At 40.8% G+C, this 21375-nt stretch overlaps 1 protein-coding gene across 2 annotated transcripts in view; it reads left to right on the top strand.

Moving 5' to 3' along the window:
- LOC139141108 (neurogenic differentiation factor 1-like) overlaps positions 1 to 6882 on the top strand; it is a 20830-nt gene extending 13948 nt beyond the window's left edge. For both annotated transcript variants that reach the window (XM_070710688.1, XM_070710689.1), the window contains exon 2: positions 1288 to 6882. In XM_070710688.1, coding sequence (XP_070566789.1) covers positions 1354 to 2454 — 1101 coding nt within the window. In that variant the 5' untranslated portion in view covers positions 1288 to 1353 and the 3' untranslated portion in view covers positions 2455 to 6882. The remainder of the gene's footprint in view (positions 1 to 1287) is intronic.
- The last annotated feature ends 14493 nt before the right edge of the window (positions 6883 to 21375 follow it).

A 21375-nucleotide genomic window follows, 5' to 3' on the forward strand; every position in this document is an offset into this window, starting at 1 on the left:
CTGTGCATGTACAACCTGAGTGCAAAGGCCGAATACTGTGTACTACGACATGCTTTATAGGGAGTAGAACAAGTAACTTTTGTTGATATACAAAACAAAAGTTGTCCAAAAAATCAGCAAAAGTTAGAGCTACTGTCCTTTTGATAAGCATATATTTTGTAGTAGATACGAGAAGTGGTATTCCCGCTTTGTGTGACCCATTGATTACCTAAGAGAGGGGATGAAGGAATTTTACGTCCCTCATTTTTTCAATATATGCCTGGGTGCCGAACAACATCGATGGCATTACGAACAATACAAAAATTGGACTATAAATCATATCGCCAGAGCTGCTTAGTCTAAATCGGATGTTATGCGGCTACAACAATCCAGTTGATTGATGGCTTTCTTCGTTTAGATAAAGCCTGAACTACTCAACAGGCATCAAATCGTAAAAAGCGCGTTTTTGTCAATCTTTGTCACAAGGTGGTGTTCATTTCGTTGAATTTCTTTATCTCAGCCACGTGGACACATCTGAATGCAGTGTCACAAATGTTATCTGTATCAATTCTTTGACGGATTATGTCCACCGTAAATCCGGTTTAATGACTTACTTCAAAAAGGAAAAAAATGATTGTTAGTAAATGAGATTCTCTGTCAGGTGCAAAAGGAGTAATACGCCAAATTATCTGGTCGCATTTACAGTGACGTTCACCCACTTTGTGTCGGGACTGTGGGGCGATGTAGGGACAGTGCTGCGATGTTTGTGACCACTGGGTGTCGGGATTGTGGTGCGATGTTTGTGACCACTTGGTGTCGGGATTGTGGGGCGATGTTTGTGACCACTTGGTGTCGGGACTGTGGTGCGATGTTTGTGACCACTGGTGTTGGGACTGTGGCGCGATGTTTGTGACCACTTGGTGTCGGGACTGTGGTGCGATGTTTGTGACCACTTGGTGTCGTGATTGTGGGGCGATGTTTATGACCACTTGGTGTCGGGACTGTGGTGCGATGTTTGTGACCACTTGGTGTCGGGACTGTGGTGCGATATGGGGACTGTGGGGTGATATTAGTGATTGAGATAGCTGTTTGAGGTGTAGACACTACGAGGAAAGATACATGCGTTATGTGTCATAATCGGGGATGAGTCATCGATTTTTCAGACACCTATATAATCAAATTAGGAACAAAGACACGAAGTCTCTTCGATAGTTATATCAATTATATGTTATCCCTCTTCAATTTCACACCAACCTTACAACATTTATGACATTACTTAATTTTAGCTTCTTATCTTTCTTTTACCAGATTTTTTCCACGACAAAGGGGGACACATCGATCGAGCGCATCATTGCGGTTTACCTTTGTTAGATTATGCCCAGTGCTGTAGGCAAAGCGGTCGAGATGAAATCTAAAGACGTCTACTGCTTGGATGCCATCGATGAAACTTCCGAAGGCGAAGAGCTGATTTCCGAAGACGAAATTCCGGAGTCGGAACCGGGCGCCAGGAAAGGCCAGAAAGAGTACACCCTGCGCAGGCGCAACACGTCCAGAAAGCAGAAGACCGACTCCGGCGAGAAACCGGCGCCGAAAAGGAGAGGCCCGAAAAAGAAGAGGATGACAAAAGCGAGAATATTAAAATTTAAACAGCGCAGGGTGAAGGCTAATGCCCGCGAGAGAAACCGCATGCACGGTCTGAACGAAGCTTTGGATACGTTGAGAGAAGTAGTGCCTTGCTATTCAAAGACGCAGAAACTCTCCAAAATTGAAACTCTCCGACTGGCTAAGAATTACATCGCGGCACTGTCGAGCATTTTGGAATCAGACACAGTGCCTGATACGGTAAGCTTTGCCCAAACTCTGTCTAAGGGACTGTCGCAACCAACCACAAACCTCGTTGCAGGCTGCATGCAACTAAATCCAAGGACTCTGCTGCCCGAGTCAACAACTTGTAAACAGTTCAACTTCAGTTTCTGGCCGGATAAGTCAAACTTTGAGCCGGCTATGCTCGGCACTGTTGACACCAGCAGTAATGTCATATTGAATTTCTTGGAAGCAAAAATAAACGGGACATTTTCTTCGAAAAAGGATGGAGATATAAGCGAAAATAGCCAATTCAGCGGTTGTGAAGGTACCAATCAGAATGCGTCGTACCACGGTAGGATGAACTACTTTCCCGTTATGTCAAAGGAGAACATAGACAACGCCAGAAATTCACCTCAAGTGCCGTTGGGTTCCCAGGACACTTTCCAAAACATTGCGGCTATGATGAGCTCTCCGACGGCCCATTTCATTCACAACATCGGCATGAACTTGAACTCGCTGCGCAAGATGAACGACGAACCGACCACTCACTGTGATATCTCTCTGGAAGACCTGGTGCACTACGACAGCCCATCGACGCTGGGTTTGGTCGAGCAGGGAATCCATCTTGGCGTCCTCGATGGAACAAACGACAGCGTGTTCGACAGCTGAACTCAGTGACAACACTTTGCCTAAAAAAGCCTTGATATTATTCTCATTTGTATGTGCAATCTAGTGTGAATGTACTCAGTTTTATTCGTCTGTATCGGTTTATGATCTGTTTGGGTTTTTTAGAGCCCCTTGCATATTTTTACAAAAGGAAAAACATGATGAACTCAATTTATTCTTAATCACCACAGGCCCGGCTGTACAATTGTGGGTTTTCATAAAGTAAAATTAATATATTTTTAAGAAAGCTGATTACATGATTTTGGTACCTCAAAACTGTTTGGTCAGTATTTTGTACTCGAGTAATTCTCCCCGTGCCTTTTAAAAAGTAAGCCTGAGATTTTCATACAACTCTGCCGAGTGCATTTCACGGGGCAAATGGGTTTATATAAGAAGAATTAGTCACCATGTTTATAAGAGGTTTCTCGGGGATGGGGCAGTATTTTAATTGTGCCCAGACATAACTAAGACAATGCGTAGAAAGCTATATAGTGTTCGGTAACATTGTGAACAAAGATAGGCGTTTGTATCGGATACGGCATGTCAGAGTAAAGAACGCAAGATCAGGTTTCGCTGAGGGCTATCCAATTTGTCGGGAGCGTTAAATTGCGGAAATTATTGCTGACAACCGTGCCATCATGACGACAAGCCATGTAATTTTTTTTCTCTTTTTAGGAGAGTGTGATTTTTGTAATGTGTCACCGCGTGCATCTCTATAATAGATGTTTGCGATTTTGGGTGGTTCAACGAAAAGGCAGGAATTCTCTCAGCATCCGAAACAAATACCTCACGATTTTCTCGCAACCATGCGCGCTAGTGTAAGATACCCCTTTTTGCGGCGGAATTTTCAGCCGTTGTCGCTTTGTATCGACGGATATGAAAAAGACGTCCCTGACATCCAGAACAATTGTGGAATTTAAAACAAAGGAGGAAGACATGGGGAGAAAAAGTGGGTAGCGTTGATAGGCCCATCTGTCGATTCTGATCCCAAAAACCAACTGGAGTGTGGTCTCTGTCGTTTCCGTACCAGGTGCGTGTACTGCGGCGTTAATTGGTTTTAACTCCCAAATCATATTTGGTATGCATAAAAAAATTGATGGGCTCTAATTTGATTATGATAGAACGGGTCTACCACGTTTATGCGTAATCACTCGGGCGACACGAGTATTATTCTCGGCAATAAAAGGGGTGTAGTATTGATGCAAAATATGCGCACAACATCGTCTGTCAGGCAGCCCTCTCACCTTGGTCCGTCTGTACGCGTGTCGACACCCCGCCATTGTTTACGCTGTGCTCCGTTGGAACAAGGAATTTTATGACACAACTGATGAGCCAAAACTGAGGGACTTTCATTTGCTTGATGAAGTTTTTGTCCGTGACTGTAGACGTGCGAAAATGGTACAAAGATATTCTAGGAAGAGTGGTGAATCGGTTGTTCAAAATTGAATATTTTAGAGTTATCGAATGTTGACATCTAACATGATTTTACAAAACTGCAAATATTTCGCTTTCTATGTGCCCACCCCAAGATATATGATGCTATCATTTGAAAATCTTCTATTTATAATGGCATCACCAGTAACAATCACTCTAAAACTGATTTCTCATCTGGACCCTGAAATAATATCTAGGAGAGAGTTTCACACTTTGAGGCGTAGCAACCGAAATTACCATCTCCCATGATTCTCTGCGATATTTGATAATTTCACAAGTATCGGTAGATCGATGTTGATCACCGTGGCCGATTCAAACTCTTCACGCGACACAGTTGCCTAGCAACAATTTCTATCAATGGAACTTTGAGATCTGAAATAGGCACGTAACTTTGAAATGCTGAAGTGCTGGCCTTTTTACTTGTCAATTTATTCTATGTCCACTGCAGTTTGTTTATTCATTTACCACGTCAGTTAGGTCTAATGACATCACAACATTCGCTCTCGAAAAAGGAAAAGAAAATAGCTGACGAGTGTGATTGCTTTTTGTCATAAATCACTTTTGAGTAAGATAAAGTAGTTTGATTCACCATGGAAAATTAGAATATCGACGGATGAGTGGATACTTATATTGACCGAGTCGTGCTAACTAGAAAACCAAACACTGAATTTTGTAGAGCGCTGTAGCATATAAAAATTTCGTTGGCTCCTCCAGACTGGAACCTCGTTCATTTCGGCAGGCTAACCTTTGACCTCTGGCGGTGAAAAAGATGGGTTGACTGGCTTTGAGAAATCCAAGTAGCTTTGAGATGAGTGTCAGATGATCATGAAGTGGGTAACAACGTTATCAATTCTCACCATTGTCTGACACGTCCCTCTGTCTTAATCTGGTCAGGAACTTTTTTGAAAATCTCGACAAAATTTACCACTTGAAGAACAATAACGAGTCATTTCAGCGTAGACAGAGCGGGTTGACTTTTTCGTCATTATCGTATGTAATGGCCACTTTCAAAGCGACAGCTTTGAGTTCATAATGAACTGGCTTAAAGTGACTGTCGTGCCATTACCATCGCCGCACAAACATAATGGGCTGTATTTTCCACTCAAAGGCATCAAATGTACAGTTTGTTTTAGAAGTGAATGACGCTTCAGATTGAATTCAGAGAGTGGGGCACAGCTTTTCAGACGAAACTGTGGGTGAGTCAGCGCTCTTCAGATGAAAATATTAATATAGAGACAGCCAGTCAGCTTAAACTACGAGTGAGTCAAAGCTTTGTCACATAGAGTAAGGTAAAATTCACTGTGTCAGTGCCAAATCAGAGAAAGGCATGGTATTTCCCATCAAATTTGGATTTTGATTTCAGCAAGTGAAAAAGTATTACGTATAGCTTTCCATATTAAACAAATGGACACAGAGATTTCCAGTTGAAACTCGAAGTGAGGCAGTATGTTTCTGAGGGAAACAAAAATGCAAAACCAAGCATCTAAGATCAAGTTGAAAGCGTGGCTTAGATGAGAAAAGTCTTTCAGTCAAAATGTGACTGGAGACTACTGCGTTTTAGATGAAAACTGAAAGAGGGGTGTTTGTTTCAGAAGCGATGAAGCGATGCACGACGCTTGTCGTCGTCTCGATAACAGTTGTTAAAGACAGGGTTGTAGGCCTTGCTAACTGATTCAAAATACACTGGGAGTGAAAGGGGGTGGGGGAGAGAAAGAGTACAAACATTTCTACATGTGAGGCCTGCCTGAATCCTTTTGCCATTTGATGTGACGATTGTCGGTTAATTTTGCAATTCAAATAATGACAGTCTCCCGTTGAATTTCCATTGAAATATTTACGTGTAGATGGTGATCACGTGTTTGGGTACCGATGTACAATTATTAGTTCTCTTTGAAGACCGTCTGCCATCTTTGTTACCGTATATTCACTGGTGTGATACACAGTGACGAGTTCACAATACATAGCCCCAGCCGAACAAACTTAACGCTGTACAACACAGCGGCGAACATACCCTGCGTACACTCAAGCTGTCATGATGTTGCTAAATAGTGCAATGATAGTTACTATGATTTGTGAGTGTGAGTATAGAAGCTATAATCATCAGCCATGATGCGTAACTCATGATGAACCTTCAATTCGTGTGTTATGTGCACCCACCGATGACCAGTTTGTATTGTAAAAATGCCTAGATGCGAAATAGTTCATATATACCCCTTTTGTATCATACTATTTTTACACAGTCGGTGAGTTAATGCAAAGTGCAATGCGTCACTTTTTTAAAAAGTAACATGACTCATGGATAACTCGTGTAAAAAGTTGCACATGAGAAGCTCATGACCCGATGTCCGTCTTGGTGTACTCCTACTAGCATATTAATGCTAAAAACACTTTTACTGTCGCTGTCGAGTATACCTGTATTTTGATAAATATCAGTATTTTTTTCTCAAAAACCACCACCGACAACGTGCCAAATTTTGAAACCATGGAGCCTGAGGTCTATACCGTGCCTGTTGTGCCTGAGTTTACAAACCACGTGACAGAAATTGACGAGTGCTCACAGCCTTACAGACTGAAATGACGTTATCAGCAAGGACAATTTGAAGAAAATGTCTATTTTCGAAAAAAAGTGTTTTAAAAAAGAAACAAAACTCTTGACTAAAGTTCGAGAAGTATTGTAAAAGTTCACGGCACTGCTTTTTATAACAAATAATTTATTTTCCCAGATGTTAAGTTTATAACGTTCTTACGTAGATATATTACATCTATAGTCTATAACAGCTTTTAAAGTTGAAAGCGTACCTAGATGGCGTTTTCTGTATAGAAGCTGGCGTCTCTAGTCATCCCATGTAGAGATTAGATAAACTAGTTTAGATAAACTTAGTCCTGTGAATGTGCAATTTTTTTCAAAGACAGTTTACCATTGTATTTGATATTCAATTGTCTATTGAGCGGCAAATAAAGTGTCTATGTGAAACACAGACTATTTTGAAATGTTAATTGACGCTATCAAGAAAATAATTTCGTCTGTCTGATTGTTCGTTAGTCTGTTTGTGTGCATTGCTATTAGCAAAATAAATTTCACTCCTATTTTGATATCATGTCGACTTAAGGATGAGCGAATGCATCTTGTTTCCGTCGTCCCACATCTTGATTTCCTAATCATTTCGAACAAGTTCAAATCGTTTTGATCTCACATGGCATCGGCTAAATCATGTGAATTAACTGGATAACGATGCCTTGCATGGAATCATGAAATCTATACGTCAGAAATGTCCTTGTTCCCTGCATCGCCACAAGTTTTATGGACACCGGACATAGAATTTTGAAAAGCTTGATCCTTGACTGGGCGTTCTTAGGGAATTAAACCTTCTACGGTGCTTCTAATGATCTTAGAAACGACCACGATCACTCGTAGTAGTCATATTTTCTTACTGGGGGCTTGAGTGCAAGGGAAACGAAATTCCAGGCTATTCAACTCTCAACAAAAGTTCAAATACCTGAAACTTTGAATGAATTTGCCTCTTTGTTTGTTCTGTATCTTTGTTCTACTCAAAAAACTTATGCCTCACCATGCATCACTATCACCATTAACATCATCGTACAGAGCAGAGTCAGCCCGTCAGATTTCGCTAAATTTGAATGAGAATGAGTTGAAAGATTTGCAGAAAGACTGACATCACAGTCCGAAATTGTTAAACTGTTAGTTTTTGGAGTATCTCTTCGTGTATGTTGAGCGTTGAAGAGAACGCTGACTCTTTTGAAAATGCATCAACACTTAAACCAGAAAGACATGAAACAAAAGATCCCAAAATATAAATAGCATTTTACTGTCAACACTTCACAAAATATCATCATCGAGGACAGCCTACACATTTATCGTCCCTTGGATGCTGCCAAGCTTAAATTTTCATTCAGTGCATTAGACTTCGACACACTGTACCTACACGTTGCTTGGCAGTATCACATACAGTAGATACGTCGACATATGGCCGAGTGATCACGTGATCCATTCGACGCTGTATGACCCCGAGGCGAAACTCCACCCTTAATGGAACCTTGCAACTAAATGATACTTAGAGGTCATCTTACATTGGGTCACGTGACGCTGAGTGACATTTATTGCGCCAGATAAAATATGAGGCAGTGTATGATACGAAAGAGCAGGGAGTTTGATCATTTTTCAAGTTCAACTGTACTTTCCTCGCATTCAAACGTTCATTTTATTTGTCCACACACCATATCTGCAGTAAAGTCTGTTGTACATAAACGCTTTACAATTTAGGCGATAACTACAATTCGTAAGATTATGCAGTGATTTCAATTAGTTGAGTCTAATGGATTTTCACTGCTGTCCTTTGTGAGAACTATGATGAGATTTCCCAGTTTCAATCAATATTCTACTCTCAAGTCACATCGTAACTCAGAAAGGAATTTACATTGAATTTCATTTGAACGACGTACTTCAAGTCAAAGTTTAACAAAGTTTGGTATTTGACTTGAACATGACTGCAATTAGCTATTTCATAATCATACAATGTAAAGTTCATTCTTTTCTAGTTGTGTCGTCACCGTGTCAACTTGATCTCCATCTAATGGACGATTCAACTTTTCCTCGTTAATGCCGATTAATGCCTGGTTTTCAATGGCAATGAATTCCAATAAACTTCATAATCTGAACTACAAACCATTGAAAGTGAAACAAAGAAAAGGCGGCGATTTTCACTACGCTATAGAAACTGTATGTATGTATGTATGTATGTATGTATGTATGTATGTATGTATGTATGTATGTATGTATGTATGTATGTATGTATGTATGTATGTACGTATGTATGTATGTATGTATGTATGTATGTATGTATGTCCACACACCATATCTATCTATCTATCTATCTATACATCTATACATCTATCCGTGTATCTACTATATATGAGTGTATCTATTTATTTATCTATTTACCCATGTCTATCTGTCTACTTACCTATCTATATATCAATATATCTCTTACCCCTCCCTGTCTCTGTTTGTCTCTCTGTCTGTGTCTCTGTCACTGTCTTTCTCTGTCTTTGTTCGTCTGTCTTTGATAACCGAAAAAATGTCCCTTTGAGGCAGTCTACCTTAGTTTTGATGACCACCCAAAGTAAAATATAATTGTTGAGCAGAAGACAAATGTGATATGTAGAAATGCACCACACCCATTGGTTTTACACGATGTCACTGCTTTTTGATAAATGGCAGCCCTCAAAACTGTAGACAGCTGATTGACTGAAGTATTGATATTTCCTTTCAGCGTTGAGACTTAAACGATGAAATGGATTTCAGATTTGAAGATTTTGTGAACAGAAAAGTGTTTTGACCAAGGAATGAAGATTCGAAATGATACATTTATCACAATCAAGAAAAACTGCTGAGTCAGAAATTTAACTGTTATTTTAAAAACACTCGCCATTTTATCTTGGAATCTAGCCTGGTGACATCACTTTTTTGAATACATTTTTCAAAATGACTTCTCTCACCGAGTCTTTTATAAATGTCTGAAAGTACATGATAGATTGCATTTCTGCATTGCAAATTTATGGACTTGGATAACCACTGCACCACTCATTGAGCATATCCCACCTTAAGATAGCACGCGCCTACAAATTGAAAGACTTAAACTTATTATCAAACTTTCCTCAACGAAACTTTCAACCAGTTTCTTGACAAAGACAGAATCAAAATCAGGGTTCAACGTGTAAATTTTATATTCGAGAAGCAAATTTAACGATATTTGAAATCAAAAATGGCCCCGTCATCACTGTTTTAACTGTATGGGGAAGTTTAGTGTTTGATTTTCACAAAACTAAGACGGTGAAAAATTTTACCTACTCCAAGTGCTTCAAAGTGAGGCCCTACAAGCGGTAGCTAAGAAAAGAATTGCAGAAATTTGAGAGTCTGAACATCTGTTACCGAGACGCATTCTACCTTAAGATGACACTTATGAATAAGTCACGTGCTTCTCATTGACCTATTAAAGTCTTTCCCGTTTTCATGAATCTCCTCTGGTGCAAGATATCTTATTCTCCTTGAAGATTTTCCGATCTCGTCAAAATCTCGTCAGACAATATTCGCACGGAACACTAACATGTCCATTGAGAATCCACACGCATGTACAGTAACCGCACTGTTTTGCTGCATAAAATGACACCACTTTGGGTTCCACCAAGCTGAAGCATCCTCTGTAGTGATGGCGATAAGTCACTTCTTCTTTTTCTATGCATTTAACCATGTTCAACAATTGTGAAACATATTCTTCAAGGACCAGAGGCAATCAAACCTATCTTAGGCCATCCAGATCCGTAAAATACATTACTCGGTAATGCAGATTTTACGTTTCAGGTACTAAGTTGATCATTTCAACCACAACTTTTTCACATTATGAATTACAAAATAAATCCACGAATATTGAGTTTACATAAAAGTTTGACTTCTATAAAAATAGGAACATTTAAATTCATGTTGTAATGGTAGAATGGTTTCTTTAAGTTTAGTTTTAAGAGAACACTGCATCTGTAGTTTTCAAAATAACTAACACCAATACTTTCATCTTTAACTACATTCAGTAGCCTTCGTCTTCTTTCCCGTCTCTTTTTTCCCTCGTTGTCAGTTGTCTCTCCCTTTTTGTTTTGTTCCCCTTTTCGTGCTTTTGTTTTCAATAATGTTTTGTTTTGCAGTCTCTCCAGCGATTGTTTTAGCACGTAGTCCATTGATCAAAGATTTCAATAAATTTAATTCCAATAATAAAACGGTGGTGTCGGCAAATATCTGGTAACATTATTTTCTTGTTGACTTCGCAAGCACTAAGAGAACAGGGACCCCACAGTTTAAGAAAATTTTACTGTAATATGCACTGTTAGAGACAATTTAAGAAAGAACGTAGCAGAGAGAGGCAATTGTCCTATGTGGCAGTTGTCCAGAGGCCATTGTCAGGGGTAGGGGCAGAGGCCATTGTCAGGGGTAGGGGCAGAGGCCATTGTCAGGGGTCGGGGCAGAGGCCATTGTCAGGGGTCGGGGCAGAGGCCATTGTTTGGGGTGGGGCAGAGGCCATTGTTAGGGGTAGGGGCAGAGGCCATTGTCAGGGGTAGGGGCAGAGGCCATTGTCAGGGGTAGGGGCAGAGGCCATTGTTAGGGGTAGGGGCAGAGGCCATTGTCAGGGGTCGGGGCAGAGGCCATTGTCAGGGGTCGGGGCAGAGGCCATTGTTTGGGGTAGGGGCAGAGGCCCATTGTTAGGGGTAGGGGCAGAGGCCATTGTCAGGGGTCGGGGCAGAGGCCATTGTCAGGGGTAGGGGCAGAGGCCATTGTTAGGGGTCGGGACAGAGGCCATTGTTAGGGGTAGGGGCAGAGGCCATTGTTAGGGGTCGGGGCAGAGGCCATTGTTAGGGGTCGGGGCAGAGGCCATTGTCAGGGGTAGGGGCAGAGGCCATTGTCAGGGGTAGGGGCAGAGCCATTGTCAGGGGTAGGGGCAGAGGCCATTGTCAGGGGTAGGGGCAGAGGCCATTGTCAGGGGTAGGGGCAGAGGCCATTGTTAGGGGTAGGGGCAGAGGCCATTTTCAGGGGTAGTAGCAGAGGCCATTGTCAGGGGTAGGGGCAGAGGCCATTGTTAGGGGTAGGGGCAGAGGCCATTGTCAGGGGTAGGGGCAGAGGCCATTGTCAGGGGTAGGGGCAGAGGCCATTGTCAGGGGTAGGGGCAGAGGCCATTGTCAGGGGTAGGGGCAGAGGCCATTGTCAGGGGTAGGGGCAGAGGCCATTGTTAGGGGTAGGGGCAGAGGCCATTGTTAGGGTCGGGGCAGAGGCCATAGTTAGGGGTCGGGGCAGAGGCCATTGTCAGGGGTAGGGGCAGAGCCATTGTCAGGGGTAGGGGCAGAGGCCATTGTCAGGGGTAGGGGCAGAGGCCATTGTCAGGGGTAGGGGCAGAGGCCATTTTCAGGGGTAGGGGCAGAGGCCATTGTCAGGGGTAGGGGCCATTGTTAGGGGTAGGGGCAGAGGCCATTGTCAGGGGTAGGGGCAGAGGCCATTGTCAGGGGTAGGGGCAGAGGCCATTGTCAGGGGTAGGGGCAGAGGCCATTGTTAGGGGTAGGGCAGAGGCCATTGTCAGGGGTAGGGGCAGAGGCCATTGTCAGGGGTAGGGGCAGAGGCCATTGTCAGGGGTAGGGGCAGAGGCCATTGTTAGGGGTCGGGGCAGAGGCCATTGTTAGGGTAGGGGCAGAGGCCATTGTTAGGGGTCGGGCAGAGGCCATAGTTAGGGGTCGGGGCAGAGGCCATTGTCAGGGGTAGGGGCAGAGCCATTGTCAGGGGTAGGGGCAGAGGCCATTGTCAGGGGTAGGGGCAGAGGCCATTGTCAGGGGTAGGGCAGAGGCCATTTTCAGGGGTAGGGCAGAGGCCATTGTCAGGGTAGGGGCCATTGTTAGGGGTAGGGGCAGAGGCCATTGTCAGGGGTAGGGGCAGAGGCCATTGTCAGGGGTAGGGGAGAGGCCATTGTCAGGGGTAGGGGCAGAGGCCATTGTTAGGGTAGGGGCAGAGGCCATTGTCAGGGGTAGGGGCAGAGGCCATTGTCAGGGGTAGGGGCAGAGGCCATTGTCAGGGGTAGGGGCAGAGGCCATTGTTAGGGGTCGGGGAGGCAGTTGCCCTGTTACTGACATGTTCATTTACTCTTAGCTTTGAAAAAATAAGATGTTTACGAGAGCTGTAATAAAAAAATTCTTATACACATTAACTACAAAACACCGAACACTTTGTATTTCTCATAGGAAAGTAAACAAGCCATAACTCATAAAGTGTCGTGAAATATCCATCTGTAACATCATTCCTTGTGGTAGTTCATCGTACGCGTATATGAAAAGGAAAACAAGATGTTTTACTGGTGACAGAACAAGAGTTGTACGAAGAGACATTTTTTTACAAATCTGTCAATTGTCTGTGCAATATAGTCCACCCAAGAAACGTTGTTTTTTGTAATTTAATCAACTTGTAAAACCGAGACGAGAGTTTTGTTCTCTGTTGTCCTACAAATGACCAACTTGGGCAAATGTTTGCAATGCTAGATAGATCTTGCTCGGTGATTATTTCGTGTTAGCAAAAATGGTCGTGTTTGCAAATAACCTGCTAAATATTTAACATCAAAACCGCGCATATTTTCAAAACAAAACTAAGATCGCTCGTACTTTACATAATTATCCTATCGTTCAAGAGGACAGTACTTCGCATTGGGACAATTGTTTCAGGGGAGGTGAGAACTAATTAAAATGGTGACTTGCCCCAAAGTCAACTTGGCAGTAATGGAGTGAATTGTCTAAATTATCATTGTTTGCACAAGCCATCAAAAAGCAATACCGCCACCCTGGCGCCTAGGCAAATAGTGGAACATCGAAAGTTGATGGTCGCATATTTTTGTTCCACTGTGAACAACGCGCACAAATATTACAGAAGTGTCAGTTGTAGCTTCTCCTCTATGTTTCTAATATTTACGGTTCTTCGACGAAAGTGTCATCGGTGATTCATGAAATTACAGTGATTTGAACTAATCAAATGAAAAGAATACATGAGAGGATTATTTCTTCGGTGTAAAATGTTGTATAACCATGGCAAATTGTACGAAATTAGTCCTCCGCCCGTACGGCGAAATATATGAACAGGGTAGCTGTCTTTGATTTCTTTATATCCAAGTGAAAACCAACTGCACACAATGGGCTTCCTTCATTCGTTCTCAATAAACTCAAATATTCCGGTGATTGTTACGAAGACAGTAAAGTGAGTAGCTGTGACCTAAATGGACGGTGAAAAAGTTTAAAATAAAAAAATCGAAGAATGGACGGGTAATGTCATCCAAACCAAATTTACTTTCATATTTCAATCTTCGTCAATCAAATGTAATTTTTTTGAGGAAGCGGAGAAACGACGCGTGAAGGAATACAGATTTCGACGTGAGACGCATTACGTCAACTACGCATTCGGATGTCGCGCCTCTTGTCGCGTGTCCCGGCGCGTGTCAGACAAGTCGGTCTAAGAGCCGTTAGGATTCTCAATTATGCAAATAATAGGTTGCACTTCAATTTAATTTTCTGAGCTAGCCGTCAACTATTGTCAAAAAGGAGCTAATCTATCAATAAATGAGCTGTTGCTATGGTATTGAGGATTTACCACGACTCCAACTTTCATGAGGGGATCTGTATAAGTTGTACGATCTTCAAGTCCGTTGATGTTTGTTATAACCATCTTTATGAAATTTAAAGATATGCTATTTAAAGGTGGGTGATCACTGCCGTCAAATTTTATCGGTAAATGTATTTGCTAGTGGCCATACATTAACACCTAAGTTCACTTATTAATATCAATATTCGTCAGTAAAATGGAAAGTGTAAAATAAACTCATGTTTGATAGAATGGCAAAGCCTGAACAAACGTACCTTAGGCCTGGAAGAATAAATAAATTGTTCTTTGGAATCACCCCTTCAACTTTAGCCAATTTGGAAATTTGGTTTTGAAATCGCTGCAAATATATACTTCCGCATTGTAATTATGTGAGTCGATTGTGTAAAATGTGTCGCGACAGTGGTAAATTGTCTAAAACACGGGGTCAACGTAAAATGAAAAAGCTCGGATGTAAAATCGCACCTTGAGAATGTTAAAAACGGCAACACGGCAATTGCTTTACTTTTAGCGCATTTATGTTTATTTATGCATTTATGCTTATGGAAGCATGAGGAAATACTCAAAATTTGATCTGAACATTGCGTATATATAATGCCTCTATTATTGTTGACAGTGTAAAATCTAGACTCCAAGTCACCAATAAAAATGTAACTAGTGGCAGAATTTACTGCTTCGTAAAACAGGGCTCGCCGTCTCTATGGCTTTGCCAAAATCAAAAACAGGGAGACCTTTTCATATTTCATTTATATTGCTGAGATTTTTGTAGTACAGCCAAACCTGTGTAAGTGGTCACCCTTGTAGAGCAGTCACCTATATTTGTTATAGTTACGTTGTGGCTGTTCCCTAATATTTTACATGGTAAAGGCCCTCTACAGAACAGCCACGTCTGTCACGTGGTTAAGCGGCCACATGTAACTGCTCCACTCTGGTTGGATATCTGATTCTGAATTATCTCTGTCCGAAAGTGTTCAGACTGAAAGCAAAAAAAGTGAATCTATTTTGACCGATTTAATATCTACATCACAATTGCTTCAGAAATTAAATAAATGTATCATGATTTCAAGAGATTTATGATATTCTTGTTTCCTTTCTGAATTCACCACTCAGCACACCAACTATACCAAAAGTAATGCCATACCCACCCTCTATAGAAAAGGCCACCGCCCTATTATGGTAATGTTTCTTGGCCCCTCGCGGAACCATTGCACACAGGTTTGACTGTATTTGCAAAGAACCTCCTTGGTGTTTTCTGAAAAAAATGAACGATACGTAAGATCTGGTAAACTTCGGCTTTTCTAAAATCTGGAGATATCATATTAAATAAATTTCGTCAAAACTCTGGCTTCGTCATCAATGTTAAACCATGGAGGTAGAAAGAAAGACTTTCTTTCTACCTCCATGGTTAAACCATTTCTTATTCACTCGCACAGGTCTGGGTAGGAGTCCTTAACGGGACATATTTCATCGAGCAGACAAACTTTCATCCGAAGGTTGTTTTTTTCCGCTGACACCCAAAATTCTTTTCATTTTGTTGATGATCCTTGACATTAGTCACGCTAAAGGTACAAGCCTGAAGTCTGGAGATAACGCCATGATTCAGTAGTAGGAGAAACTGGCGATAGCACAAACACCGGCAGCCATATCATGACCGTTGATGGCAGCAACCATGACCAATGACACGTCGTGCTGTACAAATGAATTCAAAGGTCTTGGAAGTTCTACCAAAGTTCTCTGAGTTTTTCTTCTTTGGCATGACTAAGTGCACTTTTATCAAGGCCTGCACCAAATATTCTCGACGCAACAGTTACTGACATCTGATTGATGGCATTATATTATTAGAATACCGTACGGACTTTGTTAGGTCCTGTACCAACCTTAAATGCTGATTTTCCACAGATGTTGCGGTCTGATACTCTTTATTTCTCTATCAGGTGTGATCGGTTTGTAGATTGATTAGGGTATTACAATTGGCATCCCTTTGTCCGAGGCTCCTTATTTCCAAACTGGGATGGGGTAGCGCAAGTAGAAGGAGAATCATTAATCCGAACACGAATCTACGTCTGAAAACAAATCTGAGTATCGTACTATGGAAATGACCGTTGTTTTTCTGTTGTTGAATTATTTAATTTAATTGCTTCTACTTCGGTATATCAATGGAAAAAACCAATTGATGTATATTCTATGGCTTTCAATTCATTCTTCTTGAATAAAATATGTTTCAACGCGCAACGACTTATTTTATAGTCGGAAAATTTACACAATTTTGAAGTGATGGACATTATTTTCCAAAGAACTTATTCTCATTTATTGTTTGCTTTGCAATGGTGTTAATAAAGTAAGTCATAAAGTCTGTATTATGTCAGCACTGCCATTGAGTTTGTTTTGAAAGAATGTTGATTGCTTTGAATGTGGTCTAAAGATATGCTTTCTTCTTAATTTTATCATCTATGTTTTTATATCGACAGAGTATGATTGGCACTATGTACTTTTTTAATCAACATGATCGTTGTATTTTTCGTCATATTGCTTTGCCAAATCATCTATAGCTATATTCATTACTTTTTGAAAAACTTACACCGTAAGTATGTTTATTATTTTTCTTTTGGTACTTATAGTCGCGCCCATCGCGTTGCTCCGCACAAGTAGTGCAAGTTTTTATCGTAATCAACACATAACAACAACAACAACAACAACTAACCACCAAATCTGAATATTTTAGATATTTACAAACTGAGTAAATATTTTACTTTTATGTTTGTCTATGATTTGAAAAATAACAATCTTCCTCATGCAGTTGTACACTATTTGAGATTCCGAGGCACTCGTATCAAACACGTTTAGCACAAGTTGAAAATTTTCGTATTCCAAGCTCAAATTTGACAATTTCACAACATAACATTAGGTATGCAGCTGTGAAACACTGGAATTCCCTGCCTGACTAGCTCAAACAATTGTCAAGTAGACAAGTTTTCAAGTCCGCATTGAAACATCACTAACTGAATCTACATTAAAACTGTGTTTATTTCTATCCTCCATCACACCTTAGCCTGTACAGAATAATTATTAGTGTACTCAGGGGCCATGAACTCGACTAGTCCTATCTGACTATTTTCATGGTCCCCACCAGATTGTACAATACGGCAATGTTCTTTCTTTTTTGACTTTGTACAACTTCAGTAAGACACCGTTTCTTTTCATTTTCATTATTGTATATACTGTGAAGTATCTGGTGAAATAAAGCATTCATTCAATCTTGCTACATTGAGTCTAAGGCTCTAGTCTGTCTTCTCTATGACACCAACTTTGTGTCATAGAGGAAACAGGTCGAGCGCGCGTAGGTAGTGTCATTCTCGGTATGACAACGTGAGTGTTATACATGCGATTAAACATTTCCTGACAATGGAGGGGGGGGGGGGCTTTAAAAATTTTGGCTAACGTTGTGGGGGCCGCGAAAAAAAATCCGATGACATTTTCTCTTCAGCCACCTGCCGCTAATAATGCTCGTTCCCTTACAACAGTCATCGCTGAATGTCCACACATCCCCGACTTTTGCTCTGTTTTTTTTAGCGAAGCAGAGGAAAAGCAATTATCTTTTTTAAGTAGAATTCCGAGACAATTTAATTTCACAATTTAACCGACTACAACGACATAGGTACTTTTTCTGTTACCTAAGTTTAATTTTTCTTTTAAAACTTTGTTTTCTCAGTATTTGTTAAAGTTTGTATGTCTTGGCTCTGTGTTTTAACTCAGCATCTGTGTTTCCAACAGTTTTCCATCAAAGGCCTCGGTTGTGGAAGTCATTAATAAAATAAAATAAAATAAAATAAAATAAAATAAAATAGAAACAAAAATTAAAAATATAATGTAAGTATCACTATCTGCATTTTACAGCGTTTACTTTATCCGGGTTACATATCTCTTGGTCACTGTCATTCAGGTCGACCACTATTAACATTAGCATCTCTCTACAATTACTATCAAATGCACCCGTCTAATACTATTCCGATTAGCTACCAACCGTGTATATGAAAATATATACAAAATATATACCAACATACATTATGTATTTATGTATGTTCACACAGAGAGAGAGAGAGAGAGAGAGAGAGAGAGAGAGAGAGAGAGAGAGAGAGAGAGAGGGGGGAGCGCATGATATTAGTACAGATACTTTCTCAGCGTCCTTTTACGTTTACAAATTATCATCACCAAGTCATATGTCATGCCCATTATGGCCGCAGAACGTCCTGTGGGAAGAAACAATTGAGTCTGGCCCCAAGGCATTCAGCGTGGCCAATCCGATGAGACGGAACGACAAGCGGGACCATGAAAGCAGTGTTGAGACGCGTGTCATTGTTATACTTGATCACTCTGTGATGGCACTGCATTTGTTACCGACGCAGACTAAGTGACCAGAATGCGGTTTGCAGTCACCGCCATTTATTCTGTTCATCTAATCACCCAGAACACGCCATTTTCCATGTCTGGTATCGTCTGCACGCCGCCATGCAATATTCCAGTTCCATTTTATTGCTATAATTTTTCCTGGTCCTAAATGAATATGGGTGAACGAAATTGAAAATTCACATCACCGGAAGTAATTTTCCCTGTATGCACCTGTGTTAATCGCCTCTTCCCGCTTTTGTTGTACAGTTCTGGTTAAACGTATATGGAACTTGCAAAATACCAGTTAATTCAATATGTACGTGCGGGAGAATAAACCAAAGTAATTTTGCGTTTTACCCGTTATTATATCCCGCATTAATTTCAAAGAAAGAGAAATACTAAAAAAAAATTGGCTTGTCAACGAGACAAAAGTTTGGGAAATTTCATTTACGTAGTTATTTATTGAAATGAGACTTGTCGTAAGAACGATATGCATGAACCGTGCAGTGATTTCTATAGGAAGAACGATATGCATGAACCGTGCAGTGACTTCTATAGGGAGAACTTTGTATTAAATTGTCGTAACTAAAGTAATAAACACAAAAATGACTTTCAAAACGATATTTTGACGTTTATAACATAAACTATAATTCTAGTCAGCTGCAGGCTGCGAGAAGTGCCTCCTTTTCACCGAGGTAGTAGCCAAAAGTACGAAACGACGACAAATTTAAATAGTAGGCCTATCCAGTATACCTTGGCAGTGAAACCAAACAATTTTACTTTTGGTCTGTAACTCGACTGTCTTTCCAAGTTTGTCGTTTGCGAAATTTGGAGAAGTGAACCAAAGTCGATCCACAGAGGAGCTGCTCTGTTTCCGCTAGCATGTATCACTTTTGACATTTAAAAACAATTCTGGCACTCGGCATTTTAGATCTGGCTGCTTATCGGTAAATTAACATCTCATGTTCCATGGATAAGGGGGTCAACAATATGCTACCACTGTACCTATACCATGGCACTGCGCCTCTGAGGAAATGAAATAGTTGACACTACATTGACAACACCCGGCACATCTGTCAGGTAGAATAAAAATCCAGAAAGTAAAATACACTTTTTTTGGTTAAAATAAGTTTTGGAAATTCTCCCAATTTCAAGTTGATCGAGTTTAATTTTTTATGTACGGATTTTGTTGAAGGGCAAGCGAGGGCCAGGCCGGCGACAGGGCGCCGCACTCCTTAGTCCTTGGAACATCGTCTACAAAAAACATTGCATGTTCGTGTACACTCCAATAAAATTATGTAAAGACAGAGTCAAAGAGTAAGACTTGGTTGTCTTTAAACAATCACAGAATGCCTCCAAACATTCTACTGTAGTGAAATGTGTATATGCCCAAATCTATGTGAAAGTCGACTGCCCAATAGTTTCGTTAATCCTCAGACCCCCTCAGATTGTGGTCGTCGACTAAGGCCTCCTTGTGTACTTGATGCAAGTTTTGTATCGTAATGGATTAAACTTTAGTCGAAATGGGTATATTTGAGGAGTTTTAGGGCTAACTTTTATGACGATGGAAGGATAATAATTTGCAGAATTCCTTGTTAAGAACTCACAGACAGGGAAAGCATTTAAATGTCATAAGCAAAGAACGGCTGGAAGGGACAGGACACGCCCGAGTCAGCGGTAAGGTATGTTCTAACAGCACCCAGTACTCATGATTGTTATGAGGGCTCCACCATTACATTTCTGGAGGGGTGGCTAACATTTGGAAAAGTCAGCAGAGACAAATGGTGAAAAACAAATTGCACCTTTGCTAACTTCGGAAAAAACATTCACATGAATGGAAACCGAAAAAAGTGAAAGAGGTGAATTCTATAAAAAACTTCTAATAATTTGCTTTACAGTACTCAGAAAAATGTGTCTTATCTCAGAACGCGTAAAAATACATTCTCTCATTTTGACCATCACTTCTAAGTCTCATGGTACAACCTCAACTCATCCCTATCATTACTTTCGCACCGACATAAGTCGAAGGTCAGGTACTGCTGGCGCCTGATGACTCCTATCAGAACATAGGGACATCGACCACTGGGAGTGGTGCACTCACGAGGGTGGGCCCTTTTGCCCTTACGGGCTCACCCCGCAACCGATAATGCTATATAGGTTTCACTCGAAGGAAACTAAGGTTGTACGTATACGCGTAATACCAGTCAACAAACTCTATCCACTTATTTGTAGCAATCAACTGAGGTCAAAGATTATCACAGAAGAGGGGTGCCTCTGCTTGTAAATCATTGAACATTGTATAAGATAAGTTATGATATTAATCTGACACTGGAAAGGGTTCTTTATTTCAGATAAAATATTCAAATTTTCTACCATCAAAATTATTAATTTGGCATGTATTCGTGTCTTGACATAGAGACACGAAAACATTTACCGCTAGCCACGCCGATCACGTATACGTAACGTGCCTGGTCCACACATGCCTGGTCCACACATGCGTGCAGAAACAAAATGTAAAGTAATGGATAAAAGTTGGGATCTGGAGACAATTTAGAGAAGGAAGGACAGTATATAATTAGCCGAGAGTAGAGACCTGGACAAGAATAAACGAAGCGAATATAGAGACCGAAACATGGAAATAAACTTAGAGGAAGGGAGTCTGCTCTGCATAACAAAATACATGTCCAAGTATATCCTTACAGCAGCCTATGTCGCAAGACTCAACTCATCCCCACATTAACAATAAATCCAATCGCAAGGTGGTATCTCTTGTATTGTGCCAATCAAGACTGCTCGACGAAAATTGAACTTTCTTTATTGGAATTCTCCATTCAAATTGCCTATCGATTTTTCTATTTCTCTATGTTAAGAATTTTCTAGATTAATCAGGGCTATCGTTTTGAAATTAAGTTCCCCGA

Source organism: Ptychodera flava, chromosome 9, assembly GCF_041260155.1.
Source record: "Ptychodera flava strain L36383 chromosome 9, AS_Pfla_20210202, whole genome shotgun sequence".
Lineage (NCBI taxonomy): Eukaryota > Metazoa > Hemichordata > Enteropneusta > Ptychoderidae > Ptychodera > Ptychodera flava.